An 18,632-nucleotide genomic window follows, 5' to 3' on the forward strand; every position below is an offset into this window, starting at 1 on the left:
ATGAAACTGGAGTGAACTTCTGACTCTAATGAGAGCTCAGATCTGTTTAAAGTTCGAAATAATATACCAAATGACATTTATACAAACTCTAAGCGACTTGAGGACAAGAATTGTTTCTGGTAGTTTTTTTTTTCTTTTGTTTTTTGTTTTTTATCTCCCCAATACCTATCTCTTATTCAGAGGAAGCTTTTAATCGGTGTCTGTTGGATTGAAATAATGCTCCCTAGGGGAGAGAATGCAACTGTTATTTCCATCCTATATAGTACTGAACAGCTAGCAGTTATTAGAGTTAAAGTTCAAATCCAGCTTCTTTCCTATCCAGAAGGTTAGTATTTCTTCTCCATGTGATACTGATTTTTTACCTACCTTACAGGATTTTGGGAGAAATTAAGCACTAAGAAGAGACAATGCTAACTCACTCATCATATAGAGCTGCTGTGATCAACAGAGGATATCAAATTAATATTAAAAGTATAAAACATCAAAGAAGAGAAAGGCATTATTTTCATAACAGATAATTATGTGGAAGACTGTCATAGATTTCAGATTGTATTAGCTCTAGTATCTGATAGGGAAGTGAAGAGAATGGTGATATAATCAACATAAATCCTCTCCTCTCCCCCAAGAACTCTAAAAAATTTTTTTGTTAAAATGGGTTTAATGGAAAGGTCATGGATGAAGTAAAGGCTTTAAGGTCATTATTTGTTCTTTGCATGCTTCATGGAGGAAGTGAAGGGCAGAATGGTATAAACAAGGGTTCTAGACATGATAGAATGCCTGGGTTGCAATTGAAGCTCTGATACTTACCAGCCATATGACCATTGAATATGTCCTTCCTGCCTACCCTCTGGGTTTAAAATTCTTCAATTTTAGAATGGAGATAACCTTTATGCTACCTTCCTTACAGGAGCTTTGGGAGAAACGTGCTTTTGAAAACTCAAAGCTCTATAGAAATGAAGTTATGTTTAACAAAATAACTAAAAATTCCTCTACTCACATTACATATTAATGTAAAGAGTTACAATACAGAAGAAAAGCAAAAGAGTTACCAAAAGAAGTCAAATTAGGTCTGTTTTTTGATTCTTGAAAAAAAAGGTCTAATACTACCTAAGAGAGGCATTATGGTATAATAGACAGTTGGCCAGTTAGAAAAATTGGGTTCAAATCCTGCCTTTGACACACTGATAATGAGACTTTGGGAAATTCATTCAACCTCTTTGGACTTTAATTCTGTCAAATGACAAGATCATATCTAACATTCCTTTGACCAAATTAATCCCTATTAGTATTATCCTTTTTCTTTACTATGGAACTTTTAGAAAAAGTAGTCTCAAGTTTCTGACCTCCCTTTTTAAATGCATACTTATTCTTCAACTCCTTTTCTCCCATTCTACTGAAGCAATTTTTGACAAGGTTACTACTGGTGTTATCAACAAATCCAATAGTCTTTTTTTTTTTTAAAGCATCCTATTTGATTTCTTTGTAACATGTAATAGTGTATCTACTCCTTAAGTGCTAAGTGCCTTTTAAGTTTTCTTCTTTAACCATATTTTGTTTCCTTGGCTGGTACCTTTAATTCTTTCTGCTCACCAAATACATGACCCTCAAGAAGATTATTCTTGGTTCTCTTCTCTATACTCTCCCATCTTGACAATTTAATCTAGTCCCATGGTTTCAAGTATCATTTTAAAATACTTTTAAAAAGACTGCTCCTAAATCTCCATCCACAACTTCACTCTAGATCTTTCTCATAGATTCCTAACTACCTATTAGCTTATGGGGAAATATCTGACATCTTATATGGCATCTCAAATCTAGTATGTCCACAATTGTATCCATCTCCTACTTCCTCAAACTTGAATCCCTAAAATCTCATTAATTTCTCTATGTTTTTGTAGATAGCACTAAGGTTCTCTGAATTCATCTAGGCTTAGTTATACTTAGCACTCTTTAGTTCTTTTGGCTCTCACCTTCTCTTTCTTACCCTCTACATCTAATCAGTTGCCAAGTATGATTAATTCTATCTCAACATTACTTTGAAAGTTCATGCGCTATTTTTCACTTTTTCTATAACTCAAATTCAGGCTTTTGTTAACTCTTACATAGACTACTGTGAAAAAAGTCTCAAATGACCTCTATCTCACCAATCCACCTTCAGGCAGTTACTTAATTAACAAGTCCAATTCATAGCTTTTAGAACAAAACTTTACTGGCTTCTTATCATTTAGTGAATCAAGTATATCATTCTTCTAATGTTATTTAAAGATCTTATAACCTGGGTTCACCTATTGTCCCATTTTTACTAATATAACTTCTCTTGATATACTTTGTATGTTAGCCTGAAAATGTCACTTATACTCCTTCTTATGGTTTTTCTCTCTTTGTTTCTGCACTTTTACTTAAACTAAATCCTTATGTTTAAAATGAAACCCTACTACTTCCTTCAAATCTTTATTTGAAAAATTTCCTTTTCTTTGAGAACTATATCCTTCTTGAAGTACTCCCTAATCATTCCAGATGAAAACCAGTCACTCTTCAAATTTCTCATGACTCTTTCCATTGATGTCTCTTTTAAACTTATGAAATTCTACCTTAAAGCAGTTGTTTATGTATATAATTTCACCTAACCTGACATGAGATTATAAGATCTTTGAATGCTGGTATTATATGATTTTTCATTTTTATATCCCTAATGCCTAGCACAGGGCTGTACATAGAGAAGATACTTAATAAAATAGTGTTCCACTGAGTTCTGTGTTGAATAATTCTACCAGCAATGTTGAGATAAAAAATGCCCCAGCTCTTAGCAATGTTAATTAGGATCTAGATCTAGGACTAGAAGCCATATATATATAGTGAAAACTGAATTTGGAGCCAGAAAAAAGAAAATGTGTAAATGTCAGCTTGTTAGTTATTATTTGGGTAAGCTTGATTAAGACAATCTCTTTGCATCTCCTTTTCATTATTTGTAAATAAAGGGAAGTTGAACAAAATCTTTTAAAGGTACCTTTTACTTCAAAATACTAATTAAGTCCGTCACTCTAAAGATGAAACTTGGTTAAGTTTCACATTTTTTGCTTAGTATAAGAATCTGGCATTATAAAGTTTAGAACTGGAAGGGGCATTTGAGATCATCTAATCTAATTCCTTTATTTTACATATGAGGAAACTGAGGGTATTTATCCTTAATGTCACACAGGTATCAGAGCCAGAATTGGAATCTAGGTCTTTTCTTTATATTAATGGTTTTTGCTTAGACCATATGTTCTTGTAAATGTTTGATTCAAGAATTTGTTCCTTCTTTATTATTTCCCTCCTATCCACTGCCATCCTCACATGTCATCCTCTTACCAAAAATCCTTCCTGGAAAAAAAACACAGTGGGTGAAGTTTCACTATATTTTATACATTTTATTTTTTATACATAAGCAGTCAACTTCTAACCCTCAGGAGCACTGTAAAACTAATTCTATTCACAAATTTTATTATATTCAAACTGTATTAAGTGAAGAAAATAGAATTTTTTTTAAAAAAAGCATTTTGTGGAATGTAAATACTTTGGTAATATTTGGCTGATATGTTTTGACAGCATAAGTTTTAAAGCTGGTTAAAACATTTAAAAATTTACTTATTTTAATTAAAAATTTTTTATGATTTTTACTAATTCCTAATTTACTAAAATTTAAAAGTTTTAAAGTTTATGAAATTTCAATGGATATTTTAGATGTATATATATTTATAATATCATATATACACATTTTCCCCCAATAAACATTGCTCATTTTATAAATTTGGCAGAATGTACAACAAATATTTATTTATTAATTTCAAAGAGAATTATCCAACTTTACTACTATTATTATTAATATCTAAAACTGTGCTTCCATCATGATGAGAAAGTCAAAGTGTAGCAACTTTTTCTTCTATAGGCAGCAAAGTAGTGCAGTTGCTAGAGTATTGGGGCTGGAATCAGGAAGATGTAAATTCCACTTTGTCTTCAGATATTAGCTATGTGACCCTGGAAGTCACTTAACCTCTCTCTGGCTCAGTTTCCTTAACTGTAGTATAAATATAATAATAGCATCTACAAATATTAGATGCTTAATAAAGGCTTGTTTTTCTTCTTGCTAATGCAGCAGCAACCCAACTTAAACTTATAATCATAGAAAGTTGCCTGGGGGCAATCAGGGATTAAATAAGATATTTATGATTCCACAGCTGGTATGAGTCAAAAGCAGGACTAAGGGGTCTGGGGTCAGCAGACAATTAATTTTTTAAAAAAATTTTTAATATGGACTAGGGAAAAAATATTACACATGAGCACATGTTTTTCATCAGAAGGTAATTTAACGATGATGTAAATGATGTACTATTTCTCTTTCTATAAAAGATTATTGAGAAACTTGAAGATATGGTCAGGTACAAACCAACCAACAACAAAAAATAAGTAAATAACAAATAAAAAGGTCATAGGGAAATATGACTTGCTTTTACCCTCCTCCTCTAACTTGGATATCTTTCTATTCTAATATAAGGGATGATGTCCTGTGCATGAATATACTGCATTGCCTTTCTACCTTACCCTCTTCTGTCTGCCTGAACCAATTTGTAGAAAATTGATGTAGGGCAAGACAGATTATGCTATGGATCATCCTTACTCTTAAAACTGCAATAGGAAAACAAAGCAAAACCAAACAAAAAGACAACTCCCTCCAAAATCCTTGTCAATAATTTCCCAAAGGGAACATCTACTTTATTTTCAATTTTGTTCATTGTGCTCCAGGGGACTATAAATTAGTTAAGTGTTTACTAGATTAAAACCTCAAATTTACAATTAAAAGCTAATGTAACCTGATCCTTACTGGTCAGACATTTCAATCACCCAGGGCCTGTTTCTCATCTAACTCTTCACCCCAGGGAGCTGAGACAAGCATAGAGTTCCCTGGAAGTCAATGGGAGGTCATTTCTTAGAACTACCCCAGAGGAGCAGAGAACAAGATGAAAATGGGGCTTAGAATTCCCAATAATTAAGGACAGGCCAGATTTAATTAGATTTGATTTATGAAGAGATCTCATACTTTAAAAAAAAATTAAAAGACTTTATGAAAGGAAATGAATTGATGTCTAGATGTTTAGCATGCTAACAAGCAAAATTGTAGGATTTTGAATTGTAGATAAAACATAATTTCTCCTTGTATGTATATATATGTATGTATATATACATATATGTATATCATATTCACATATCTATCAAAACCTAGTAATATATTCCACTCTACTCATTTCCCTTTCCCTCCTTTCCTTCTTTTCCCTTGTATCTTCTCTTCTCTTTTCTCAGTCCATATCCTCTCCTCCCTTTTTTCCTCTCTTTTCTCCTTCCTCCTCTTTTTTCACCTTCACTTTCCTTTCTCCTTCTCTTTCCTTTCCTCTCCTCTCCTCTCCTTTCCTTTCTTTTTCTTGCCTTTTTTCCTTGCTTTTACTTTTCTTTCTCCTTTCCTTCTTTCTCTCCTTTTCTCTCTTCTTTTTTCCCCTCCTCTCCTCTTTTCTCTTGTCCTTTCTTCTCTCCTTTCTTTTCTTCTTTCTTTTCTCACCAAGAAGCAAAATTCAATCATCTTAGATAACTTCAATAGATGGACAAAGAAGAAAATTTGTCAAATATTATATTGACTGTAATTTTTAGACCTGCTATGTTGAGAGTTATATTGTTTTTGTTTTGCTTTGTTTCTGCCATATCTCAACAAATCATCTCTCATGTTCATACATAGGGAAGATAAGCCATGGTTAGACTTCTGAGTCAAAAATATGTTCCTGATCCTTTATCCATTAAAGTAGCTCATCTTGTGATGATTTCAAAATCAAAATAAAGCACCCAACTCTAAAGGAATGCAAAATGTCCAAGACAACATCCATTCTCTCAGGTAGGTTTTTCAGCAAAGCATGGTAGCCATTTTCAAAATTCATATTTTTTTTCCATGTCTTAAGATTCAAGCATATGATTATAATTGTTTTTAAACTATTTTAAGTGGTTTAGTACTAGAATTATTAATGTGAAGAATAAATTAATTCAGTTGGGGAAAAAATTATAAAAATTTAAAGGTAGAAAAATGTTATAACTAGTTTAATTTCTCTTTAATGTAATAAAGTCATTTTTTGAGTATGGGATTACTATGGCAAAATTCTTCGATCATAAAAACTGATGGAAAAGGGTGTTGATAATAATAATCTTTAAATGAGACAAAATCCCTATTTATCTTATGTTTATTGATGACAAATTAGTCTGCCTTTTTCAAATAATCATATTTCATTTGGTTTTCATTAAAATAGATGATAATAAATTTCAATAAAAGTATTTGCTTTAATCCTTTATTTTTCTATAGCATTATTAGGTCTTTGTTTTTAATATGGGCAATATGGGGATTCTCATTTTGCTGTGCAAGTGGGCATATTAAGTTAGATGCAAAAAACCCAGTTTTTTACTTGATTAATATAGGATCTGGAAATCAATGTTAGTTTTTAATTTTTAAGAAGACCTTCTGAAATAGAAGTAATAGGACAATGTATTTCAACTTGTGAATATTCAGTAGAGTTATAGCACATTTTTACTCAGTGTACTTCATTACTTTTCATTTCTGAGAATGTTTTTCTTTTGCCAATAGACCAAAATCCAGGGAACCTAAGCCGCTCTAGTCAATTTCATAAAAGTATTATAGTCTTCTTTTGAAACATAACAATTGGCTAGTGAATATGTGGTTGGAGGAGCAGATGGAAGTTAAAAAAAATAAGCAGGAAATGATCAATTTTTTATGTCTACACGAAAAGATAAAAAACCCCAAATATGCCAATTAAATGTTTAGTGATATTTAATGCTATTTGTAAAAATAAACCTATACCAATATGCTAGGGTAGAATTTTTAAACAGTCATACTACAAGTTTCAGAGACTTCCTAGTCATTCTGAAAATGACAAGTGTGGTATTCCCTCCACAAAATAAAGCAAAGATGAAAATTCTCTTTTTAGTGTTTTGGGCATTTAGATAAACAATACATTATTTTGTGAAATATTGCTCCTTGGATTTAGATTGAAATAATGTTCTGAAGTGTGTTTGAATTCCTTAAGTATTAATGCTATGCATGCTACTTTGCAGGATAAATGTATATTCCTGGAAAATTGTGGGCTTTATATTTTATAACTTTGATTACCCTTATGAAGAAAGCTTTCAAATTATTTTTAAAGAAAGATGAATTATTAATTCCTATTCTTTTTTTTGGGGGGGGAGGAGGAGAAGAAAGGTGAATACATTTTTCAGTTATAATAAAAACCTATTAATCAGAATCCAAATAACTACAGTTCTTCATTATTCAAAAAGTTAGGGTTATCTTCCAAATTGCAAGAAAAAGGAAACAGCACACTTTATATATAACTTATAATGGAAACCTAACAAAATGACTAAAAAAAAAAAATCAACTTTTAGCATACTTTCTGGGGTCAGCAGACAAAAATGTCCATCTCACAGCTTCACAGAACCTTTGGTACTGGCAAAGGGCCTAGAAGTCAAATGAAGTCCAATTCCCTCATTTTACAGAAGAAGAAATGATTCCATTTTCTGCAGTCCTGGGTAAGGGTAATTATTCTTCATAATGAGGACCCAGAGGCCCTGCAGAATCCTTAATCAAAGGCTGAATTTGCATCATTAGACAAGTTTTGCAAGAGAGTGAACTCACATGTTTGAGAGAATTTCTACAAATGATGACCCCACAGAAAGACAAAATCTTTCTCTCTGAGTTCTCACCAAACTTTGTGTTTCTTAGAGGATTTCTCATTCTCTCCTGTATTATAGGAATCTGCATGACTTAGACAGTAAGCACTTTGAGGGCAGAGATAGGACCATACTTTGTTTAGCATTCTGACAGGCTCCTGGTGATGTGAAAGGACCTGAATTCAAATCCCACCATTGACCTATATGAACATAGGCAAATCACTTACCTCCCTGGGATTCAGTTTCCTCATCTGTAAGATGAGGAGTTTGAACTAGGTGGTCTTTTGAGTTCTTTCCAGCTCTAATTATGATTCCATGATCCTTTACCTCCTAAGAAAATGCTTTCTCAGTGTAGATGCTCAATAGATATTTGCTGAATTACATTTTTTAAAAAGAGGGTTTTTGGGGGGTTATATAGGAAAATTCAATTAACTGCTTTTGCTGACCACTTTGTTAACATGATACACACACACACATATATATACATACATACACATCACATTTGTTCAAAGCAGGACACAACCATGTTTGTTACAACAACAAAAATACATTTATGCCATCAGACAATTTAGATTTTCTTCTTCTTGAAAAAATGTATGGCACATGTTTTCAAAATCCATTTTAGGTGATCAGCCCCAATTGTCACAACTAGAATATTACTAGAGCAAGCCAAAAGATCCATCCACTGATTGTGAGCAATTAGTGTGAGCCGTTTTCCACCTGCAAAAATCTTGCTACATGCATGACTTTTTGAGTTATTCCCAGGGCATAGCTGTCCTTAAATGGTTACATATCCTCTTATTGCTAAGCTCCTTGGCAATCCAATGCTCTTGTGGTTTTTTTTTTTTTAATGGCAGGAGTTGGGCAGAGAATTGCCCCAGAAGAAATAATTATAGCTCCCATTTTCATAATATTTTATATGTCAAGAATCCACCACCTACTATGTGTAAAGAAACAGGCTAGGCCTAGAAGAGACTGAGATGAAAAATGACATGTTATTGACTTAAAGGGTCTTATGTCTAATAAAAGGATAGTGTAAAATGTACAAGAATAAGTATAATTAAAAGGTAAGGTGTAATAAGAAGTATAATAAAAGGTAAAGGTAAAAGGTAGCGATAGAGACAAGGTACATGAGGAAACATTTGAGAACAGAGCACAAGAAACATTTAGAGGTTGGCAAGAAATGCTAAAGGATTCCATCCTAAAAATAACAAAGGACTCTGGTTCACTCTTAATACCTACTTTAAAAAATAAAGAAGACATTTTCCCAGGATCTCTTGATTCCTAAGGCCCAAAATGAGAGGCTTAACAAAATCCTTTACCAAAATGGATCCCTAACCATCTGCCACAGCTTTAGATGTTTAGAACAAAATTTGGAATCTGAGCTTAAACAAAGTCCTAGGGATTTATGCTAACCTACCAGTGTTTCTTTAAGTCCATTTCTATAGTATTACTTTACCTGAGAAATAATTTATTGACCCCTGACTGCTCTCCTTCCTCTGGCTCATAAATGTACACACAAAGTCACAGAATTAAGGGATCATTAGTATCTGTGAAGTTTTTGCTTAAGAAATGAATATTTTTAAAAAATTTCAACAATCCATTTTAGCAAGGGAAATTCAAAGGAGTGCTTAAAAAGTTTGATGTTACCCACTCATATACCCAACTAGTGGCTAGTAGACCCCCTAACTGTAGTTTTTTCCCTGATGAGAATAAATTTACACAAAGGTCTCTAGCATTTCCCAAGATGAGGAAATATAGTTATCTGAAGAAATGAGGAGAGGCATAAACAACTACAATTCATGAGGTTTCTACCAAGTGAATACACAATTAATTGTGAAATGGTGACAGGTTATATTGAAGAGAATGTTTCTAAATCCCTAAAGTGCAAGGAAATTGGTTGAGTTTCAGGTGTACAAAGCAATAGAAACTTTATATTATCTAGAGTAGGATTTAGAGCTTTTCTAGATCTGGTTAATAAATTAACCAGTTGTGTGTATTTTAATTTTATCCTCCAAAGAAATATAACCCAATAGAGCCTACAATTCAATAACATTTAGTTAAAAGAAATATTTTGACCTAAATTCTAGTTTTTCGTATTTATGTTTGAAGTTTATTTCAAAATAAATTTGATTTAACTTGAAATAAAAGATTTTTGGAAGACAAAACAAAAATCCTCATATACTTCCAAAAACAACTATAACACAAGTGATCAAAGACTTGCTTAATTCTCAGAATCCAAGGAAGAAAACTGCACTTTAGTCTCCAATTTTTACCCTGATTGTTGTTGATTAATTGAACTACACAAACCTTTTTCAAACCAAAGATTAAATACGGACCATAATTTTTCTTTTAAAAAATACCAATTACTGAACTCACTATTGAGACAAAAAAAAGTGAAATAATAGGACTATACCTATACCCCTGGCAACTCTCTTAGATGATAAATTGTATAGCAGTGTTGACCTGCATTGATAGGATGAGTTTTCTTAATCTGGAGGTAACTCTATTTATACCAGTGAAATCAGAGATTAGCTATTTAGAGTTAACAAATCTAAAAATGTAAAAGATAAAGTGATACTAACAACCCATGGTTATCTTACTGCTCAGATTGACTTAGAACTGGGTTAACTCACTATAAAATATTTCAGATAGTGATATCCTTTTATATTTGCATTATTTTGCTTCTGATCTAACAAAGAGATTTATGTCTCCCCTTATTTTTTAATAGGGGTGTGTGTGTATGTGTGTGACAGCAACATTAGGATCTTTCCAGTCATGGGGAAGTGATGGGACCATAAGATATGGGTCATTGTTTGAAGGAAACTTATCCCCTATCTTAGAATAACATTGTGTTTCTACATTAGTTCTTTTGTGTATTTGTATTTTCTCTATGATAAACTAAACCCCATGGAGGCATAGGCTTTGCTTTGTTCATTTATGTATTAAACCTCAATACTTTACATATAACAAATATGCAATGACTATTTGTTAAAAGAAGTAATGAATGGAGGAATATGTTCCACACTTTGATGACAAGAATCTGTTCAATGAATCAGATTAATTTTCAAATTATCTGAAAAGTTATGGTTGTGTATGGGGTTACTAGATGACCGTGGCCCAATTAATTTGGATGTAGAGAAATGGACTAGATGAATTTGATTTGCAAGTTCTTTCAAGTTGCTACTTTCAGGTGGATTTGAGTAAATGAAATTTCACAGAAAGATGCTCAACTTCAGAATGATTTTAGGCAGGGTTTTTCACAAACAACAGCACTTTAACTTAAAGGGTTTTTATTATTTTAATCTGGGGTTTCAAAGAATGTTACAAGCATGAATCCTCACAACATCCCTGTGAGGTAGGTCAATGTCAAGTCTAATGCAATGCTGCTACCAATTCTACCTCAAAGTGTCAACTTGAAAGGATCTGCAAGTCATGGAAACTCACTAAACTGGAGTCACCCTCATTTGCCATTTTTAAGTTTTGTAACTTTGGTGTATGCTACTTCCCAAATCTTTTAAGATGCTCTTTTTTTTTTTTGACTCAGATGGGCGAGTGACAGCAGAAAGCACTAGTTCCATGGTTTGAAAAAAAATGCATTTGCATATCACATTTTAATATGTTACTTTTTCAGTTTACATATTATACACAGAAAGACACAAAGTAAACATCCTTTGGTATTAGGATAAAAACTGGACAAAAAGGAGGAGATAAATTTAAGAGCTAATTGGCAAATCCCATCATCTTGTCCATTATCAAGAATATCCTGTTCCCACACCACCACCACCACTCAGACTTGGAAATGTTAAAAGGAAGATTCCACATAAATTCCATTTGTGATGAGATACATAATGGAGAGAGAGTTTTTGCAAGTAACTGGGACCTGATTTTTCATATGTCTTTAGAGATGAAATCTTAGAAGTGTAGGATCAAACACGCTAGTGCAGAGGACAGTATGCATTCCATTCTCTTGCTCAGCAGAGTTCCTGTTGTAGGAACTCCCCCAGAACTTTTGAGAAATCCTTAAACTGTAATGCCACCAGAAGGTCACACAGACATGGTTCATCATGGAGAGATCAGCAAAAGTCAGGATCATTGTGGTGACTATTTCCAGCCTTCTATGCCCCAGGGAAAGTTGAACAATAAACCTTTTTGATTTGAATGAAAAAAGGGATGAAGGGGCAGTTGCCACATATTGAAATATGTCTTTAAAATTATTGTTAATATCTATGGCTTCCTTTGTTAAGTGGGATACTTTGTCATATAATACATGTTATTTAATGTCTTCTTTCTTTTATTAAAAAAAACAGGATTTTTTTTTTTGGCTCTGAAAAATGGATCACTTTTGGGAGAAATTCATTGGTGTAATTTATTTAAATTCACTGAAGAGGTTCAATGACAGGGTATTCATTTATTTTGACAGAGGTGCTAGGGAAAGAATGGCCCTTTTAGACTAATTCCAATTCAGACAAGGACAGTCACCCTCTGGAAGATATGGTAATGATGATTTCTAAAAAGAAGCAAGATGGAGGGAATGGGACATCTCTATTATGTATTGGGATGTGTTAGGAACAAGATTGCCTCCTGTGAAGATACTGAAGGTGAAGTGGGACGTTATATCTACCTTCCAAGATGTGGGGGAAAGGGGAAATCAAGAAGGAAGCATTAAATCACCTGAAATTGAGCTTGTGAATTTACTTAAAATTTAGGCAATCAAAATGCCACAATCATGCCAATAGATGGCAGCCAACGGAAGCAAACATACGAAGGAAATTTTCCTGGCTTATGAGGGTTTGGTGATACTAACCAGTAACAAGCAATAATAGATGACAGTGGTACAATGGGAAATTTCTTGTTTATAGCCGGCCTGTATGGAGGTGGAGGTATGACGAATGTTTTGCAAAGTATTTCTCATCAAGAAATTCAAAAGACAGTCGCTGTATTCTGATGTATTGGCCAACTTCCAAATTCAGCCAATCTAGTGGTCACAAACTTGACCACATAGAGAAGTATGGTTTCATAGCATTAACATCTCTCCCCCCCCACTCCCGAAAACTGCCTTAACAAAGAGTATTCAACTGAGTAACCAAATGTTGCTAATGCTGTCCGTTTTGAGACTCTAAAAGCTACTTCGTCCATTAGGCACTGCTTTGGATGATGCTACAGACTTTAAAGCGGTTAAGTGAGAGGACACCCTCCAGGTGTTAAATTCCATGAAGATAACGCCAAGAGTCTCCTGATGAAAGTGCTAATTCAGGAAGTCACTGAACATGAGCAGGTGCTCTATGGCACTAGGGCCTTGAACAGGGATCCTGTAAAAGATGACATGTGTGTGAAACAAGGTCCTATCCTTTGTGCTAACCTTGGTCTATTGTAAAAGGATTGGGAAAAATGGAGAAGGTGAGCCAATATAGGTGAGAAACAGCATTTTCTTTGTGCTGGTTAATAAATGCCAGTCCAAGCAAAATGAACATCAAGCAAACAAGCCCTAATGATGCCTTTCCCAGACAGTAGAGAAGTTAATCAAGAAAAATGAATTCTGAGGAAGTGTGGTTCTCATTAGTTTGATGTTCTCAAATGGTGATTGGTCTTGTTCTGTTGGCCTTTTCCCTCTCTTTTTGTTAGATAGTTAAATAACTATTCTGACTAGACTATCAAAGTTTTAAACAAACTTTTTCATTGCAGGAGGGAGGAAAGGAATCCCTTCTATAATCTGCCCTGGATCTAAACACAGAGGAATTCCTAAAGTGCCAATTGTAGTCAGCGTTCTAAAGTTTGCCCTTAAATTGTAGATAGAAAAAACGATTTGATTTGGAACAAGAATTTTGTTCATTCTTAGTGGCAAGGGGTACTGGGAAGATAATGGAATAAGAAAAAGGGAGCTCTAGCTGCTGTTGAAAATAGTACATAAAGTTAAAACTATATGCATCACTATAACCACAGCATGCTTAAGGAACTGGGGAAATATATTTTTCCCTACTAAAACAGAATTATATAAATAAATGTATTGTTTATAGTTTAAAAATTACCTTTTATACCTAATTACTTCTCCTTCAATGACCATCCTTTAAATGATCAAATGATTTGGTTATTTTAATTTCTGAAATTTAAAAAAGACTAACTTGGGCATGAATGAAATTGACATATTTTCTTTCTTACAAAACATTCCATTAATATTTAATTGAATATTTTTTCAAAATTTCTACAGGTGTTCATGTGATTGCGTATATATGTATATATGTGTAATATATATTTAAATACTTGCAAGCAAATATGTATACACAAAGGTATTCATATATAGCCACAGGTATTTTTGAGGAGAAAATATTAGGCTAGAGAAATGACAAAATAGAAAGGCTGTGATGTAATTAAAGAATGAGAGGAAAATGAGAAAAGAACAGAATGGGTAACGCTAAGTGGGAAAATCATGGAGATTCTCATGTGTGCCATATGATAGCATCAATCATGCACATGTACTTTTCAGATTCATATTTCTTATTTCCAATCTCATTTTCAATGAACTACTGTATGACTAGATTAAAACAACAACAACAACACAACCACCACAACTACACCACCACAAAGAGAAAATTGTTTTCTTATATCTTACTTGAGCTCTTGTGAACTGGTGGCCAGCATACTGCGAATGCTTTTGTCAGCCAAGGGGCAGCCAGAGAGACTGTAAGACAGGTCAGGATATCCAAGTAAGTCAACCCTCTAATAAACTCAAACTTCCCAAACAAACACAACATAAAAAGTAAAAAAATTAAAAAGTTTAATGCAGAAAGCGATGGGGCAAGTGCTGTATATTGAATTTTTGTATTGTAAACTTTATATATCTTTCAATGTGAACTTTATGGAATATGTCAGATAATATATAATTTTTTTGGAATTGATAAAATAAAGTATGCCATTTTTGGGGTTCAATCTTAAATATATTTTGGAGCTTTTAAAATGTATTTAGTACTAAAAGACATTATACAACACACAGGTTAGCATGCTTTTGAAGGTCAACATATAGCACTTAGAGGGTTAACACATAGTTCAACATTTTTACTTTGACAGCATTGTTGAGGTAAGCTGAAAACAATAAATTGAAAAGACAGAATCCACCATGAAAAAAATGAAGTCACACCTTCTATGTGAGGCGTAATTACCAGTCACATGACCACTCCCATCACACCCTGGTGTTGGACATCTGCCACCAAACAAAAACAAAAACAGCCAAAATAGTAAGTATGTTTTAAAAAAAAAAAATAAAGAAAAGAAAAAGAAAAAAAAAACTTTTAAAAAGTTTCATTGTTTCCAGTTTAGCTGCAATGTCTGCATGGGGATTTAAGCATCCTAAAGAAAAGCTGCAAAATGAACAGGATTAAATGAAAAAAAAAAAAATGGCGTTTCCATACACTACAGCATAGTTAAGAACAAGCAAAATACACGTTAGCCTCTCACTTTATTGAACTCGCAATTGGAAACATTTATATGCTGCGAATGTCGCATGCTCATACGGCAAGGCATGTACAGATTCAATTCTTTAAAATAATCCAAAGAGGGGAAAGGTGAGGAAGAGAAAAATAATTTCACCTCACATTATGCTTACGTTATTAAATCCTTTTTGCTTTCTTTGCATTGAGGATACTTGGGCTTGGGGCTGGGAATGGTCACTTCACCAGGATACCTTCTTTCCTCTAGTGCCTCCTGGAAAGGATCCAAATCTTCTGGCTGCAGGCAAATAGGCAACTATGAGGATCATGCGATTTAAGACTCATCTAGGCCATAGAATGAAAATTGCCATTACCAAATATATCCTATTTCTTAATTATTTGATTCATCAACATGCCCAGTCTTCTAACTATTTAGAGGTAGCCTGTGCTCTATGTGCTGATGTAATGCTACTGCCAATTTTTGTAATGCCAATAATTTCTTTGCTTCCTTAAATTCACTTCTGCAAATGTGAATTGGACTTCTTTCAATCAGGGTTTTTTTTTTTTTTTTTTTTTTAAACTGTGAAAAAGTCTTCTATCAACTCTAACTTCCTAAATAGTTCAAGCTACTTGAGAGCAGTGACTTTGTCTCATACTTTCTTTTTATAAGCACAAATAATCAGTGGATGAACCACTGGTTCAGTAGATGGAGTCTTAGATAGGAATTCAAGAGACTTGATTCTACTTCTTGGTTTACTAGTTGTGTAACCTTGGGCACTGCAATAAAATGCATCTATTCTATATAACCTAGGCATTACATATAAAATAGGGATAATGATACTTTGCTACCTATGTCCTGGGATTGTGAGGAAAACAGTTTGTAAAATTTAAGGTGATATAAATATCTATATGTGTAAGTATATATGCATGTATATATATATATATATATTTATGTGTTATCAACTGGCTATCTTTCAATGTGAACTTTATGGAATGTCAGATAAATTTTAAAAACGGATGAGATAATACATGTTATTTTTTTTGCTTTAATGGTGTGTGTACACACACATACACACACACATACACACCACAACACATAGTTATTTGGTTTTCAATTATTTCTGACTTTTGTTGGAACCCCGATTTGGGGTTTTCTTGGCAAAGATACTGGAGTGGTTTGCCATTTCTTTCTCCAGATCATTTTACAGACGAGAAAACTGAGGCAAACAGGTTAAATGACTTACCCAGCGTCAGACAAATAGTAAATGTCTGAGGCCTGATTTGAACTCAGAAAAATGAAGATGAGGCTTTCTGATTCTGGGCTTGGCATTCTACCCGCTGAACCAGCTAGCCACATTACTGCCCCATAGTATGTTACAGTCCTGGGCAGATGATATATTCTCAATAAATCTTTGGTTTTAGATAGATCCTTAATACCAGCAATAATACTTCGTGCTACTACAAGATTAAACAACACATAAAATCAAAAAATATTTTGTAGCTGGATCTCAACAAAGGAGGGTGCTATAACTTCTAAAATTAGTGCCAAGTGACTTTATATACTTATGACCTAAAGATTCAGGACCAAGAAAAATCCATTTGTGGATTATCTTGAATTTTAAAATTACTTTTACATAAGAAAAAGTATCATGATATAATGAAAAAACAAACAAACAAACAAAAAAACAGAAAGAAAAACATTGGGCTGAGAATTTAAAGTCCTGAAACCTAGCTGTTATACAGTTCTAGCAAATCTAATAATTATTCATTATGTATCTGTTATGTGCAAGATACCTTTATAGGTACCATAGACACAAAATTACAAATGAACAGTCTTTGCCCTAAGGAGCTACATTCTACTGGGGGTAAGGGTAGAGAAATACACAATATGTACATACACATGTATATATATATATATATGTGTGTGTGTGTACATGTATATATATAAAGTTTAGAAGAGGGAGCCACTAACAACTAGGGAGATAAGATAACAACACTTTTTTGTCTGTGTGAAATAGCATCTCAGCTGGACCTTGAACAGAGAGAGGGATTCCAAGAGGTGAAAGGAAGGACAATATTCTAGATATTGGAATAGGAGACAAACTCTACAAAGAAATGGAGTCAGGAATATAATATTATGTCCTTTATACCGCTGTTAACTTGAACAACAATCATTTAACTCCTTGAGTCTTCAAATATATGTCTCTTTTAGCATGAGGGATTACATAACTTCTAAATTCTCTTCTAGCTCTAAATTTATTTTCCTCAGTTTCGTCACTTGTAAAATTAAAGGATTTGACTAGAATATATCTAAGGTCCTTTACACTTTTGAAAATCTAGAAATTTCGAAAATCCTTAGAGAAAAGGAGCAACTTTTAAAACTAAAATGACTGTAGTAGTCAAGAATTTCCTATAGATGGCAATGTAAGATGGGTTTAAAATCTCTTTGCCTTATATAAGCAACCATGTTCCACAAACACATGCAGAGTACATGTATTTTTTTTTACTTTATGCAACAATGTATAGTGTGCAAATCGTTCTGTCATTTTAAATTGGTCTCTTATTTTTAATTAAAAAAAATGAAAATAAAACTGCCATTCCATATTTGGAAATAATGATTTCATACTGCAAATATATACAAATAAAAAAAAAATTTAACTTGCTATTCATATTCAGTTCTCTTTAACAATAGCTTAATATTTAGAGCCACACTGAAGAATAAGGAAGGCAGTCTTGCTGATTAAATAGCTACATAGATAGCTTTTCAGGGAATCATCACAAGAATTCAAATTTCCTTTTTTTTGTAAACTTGTGGAAAAGACATTCTTACTCTGATACTAGTATATTCCCTTTGTATTTGAAAAGAAATCTCCCATTTCTAGGGTACAAGAGAAACAACCAGTTCAATAACACACAAGGTTTCTTTATTTCCCTCTCACAACCAAAGGTTCCTACAACCAAATGTCAAGATTATAACAGTGCTTTGAAACCTTGACCTTGAATTACACCTTACTGTGTAACAGCTGTTAACATCTTAAAAGAATTGTGTATTTATTGAAGTGTTCTGTTTGGAATATTTTAAGGTGCTTTTTTTTTTCTTTCTTTCTTTCTTTCTTTCTTTCTTTCTTTCTTTCTTTCTTTCTTTCTTTCTTTCTTTCTTTCTTTCTTTCTTTCTTTTTTGAGAATAGGCAAAGCCATCAGATTTATATGTAGATGGAACTTTAAAGAGAATATTTTTTAACCTCTTCAGTTTATTTGCTAGGGATAAGCTGAAAGAGTTGACTTGCCAAGAGTCACACAAGTAAAATGGCTCTAGATCCTCTGACTCCAACTGTGTCCAACTGCCTCACTTACCTTGTAGTGCTGACAAAAATATAAAATACTTAATAGCCATTTAAATATGCAAGAGATTAATTTTAATCCTCTACCTGAAAAGAAAATCTTATATTATGT

General features: G+C 33.1%; 1 protein-coding gene across 2 annotated transcripts in view; it reads right to left on the reverse strand.

The window, feature by feature from the left end:
* The window catches only part of MYT1L (myelin transcription factor 1 like), a 660,434-nt gene that overhangs the window by 117,312 nt on the left and 524,490 nt on the right, over positions 1 to 18,632 (reverse strand). For both annotated transcript variants that reach the window (XM_031951169.1, XM_031951168.1), the window contains 2 exons: positions 15,356 to 15,477; positions 14,366 to 14,434 (listed from right to left, as the gene is read on the reverse strand). In XM_031951169.1, coding sequence (XP_031807029.1) covers positions 14,366 to 14,434; positions 15,356 to 15,477 — 191 coding nt within the window. The remainder of the gene's footprint in view (positions 1 to 14,365; positions 14,435 to 15,355; positions 15,478 to 18,632) is intronic.

Source organism: Sarcophilus harrisii, chromosome 2 (assembly GCF_902635505.1).
Source record: "Sarcophilus harrisii chromosome 2, mSarHar1.11, whole genome shotgun sequence".
Lineage (NCBI taxonomy): Eukaryota > Metazoa > Chordata > Mammalia > Dasyuromorphia > Dasyuridae > Sarcophilus > Sarcophilus harrisii.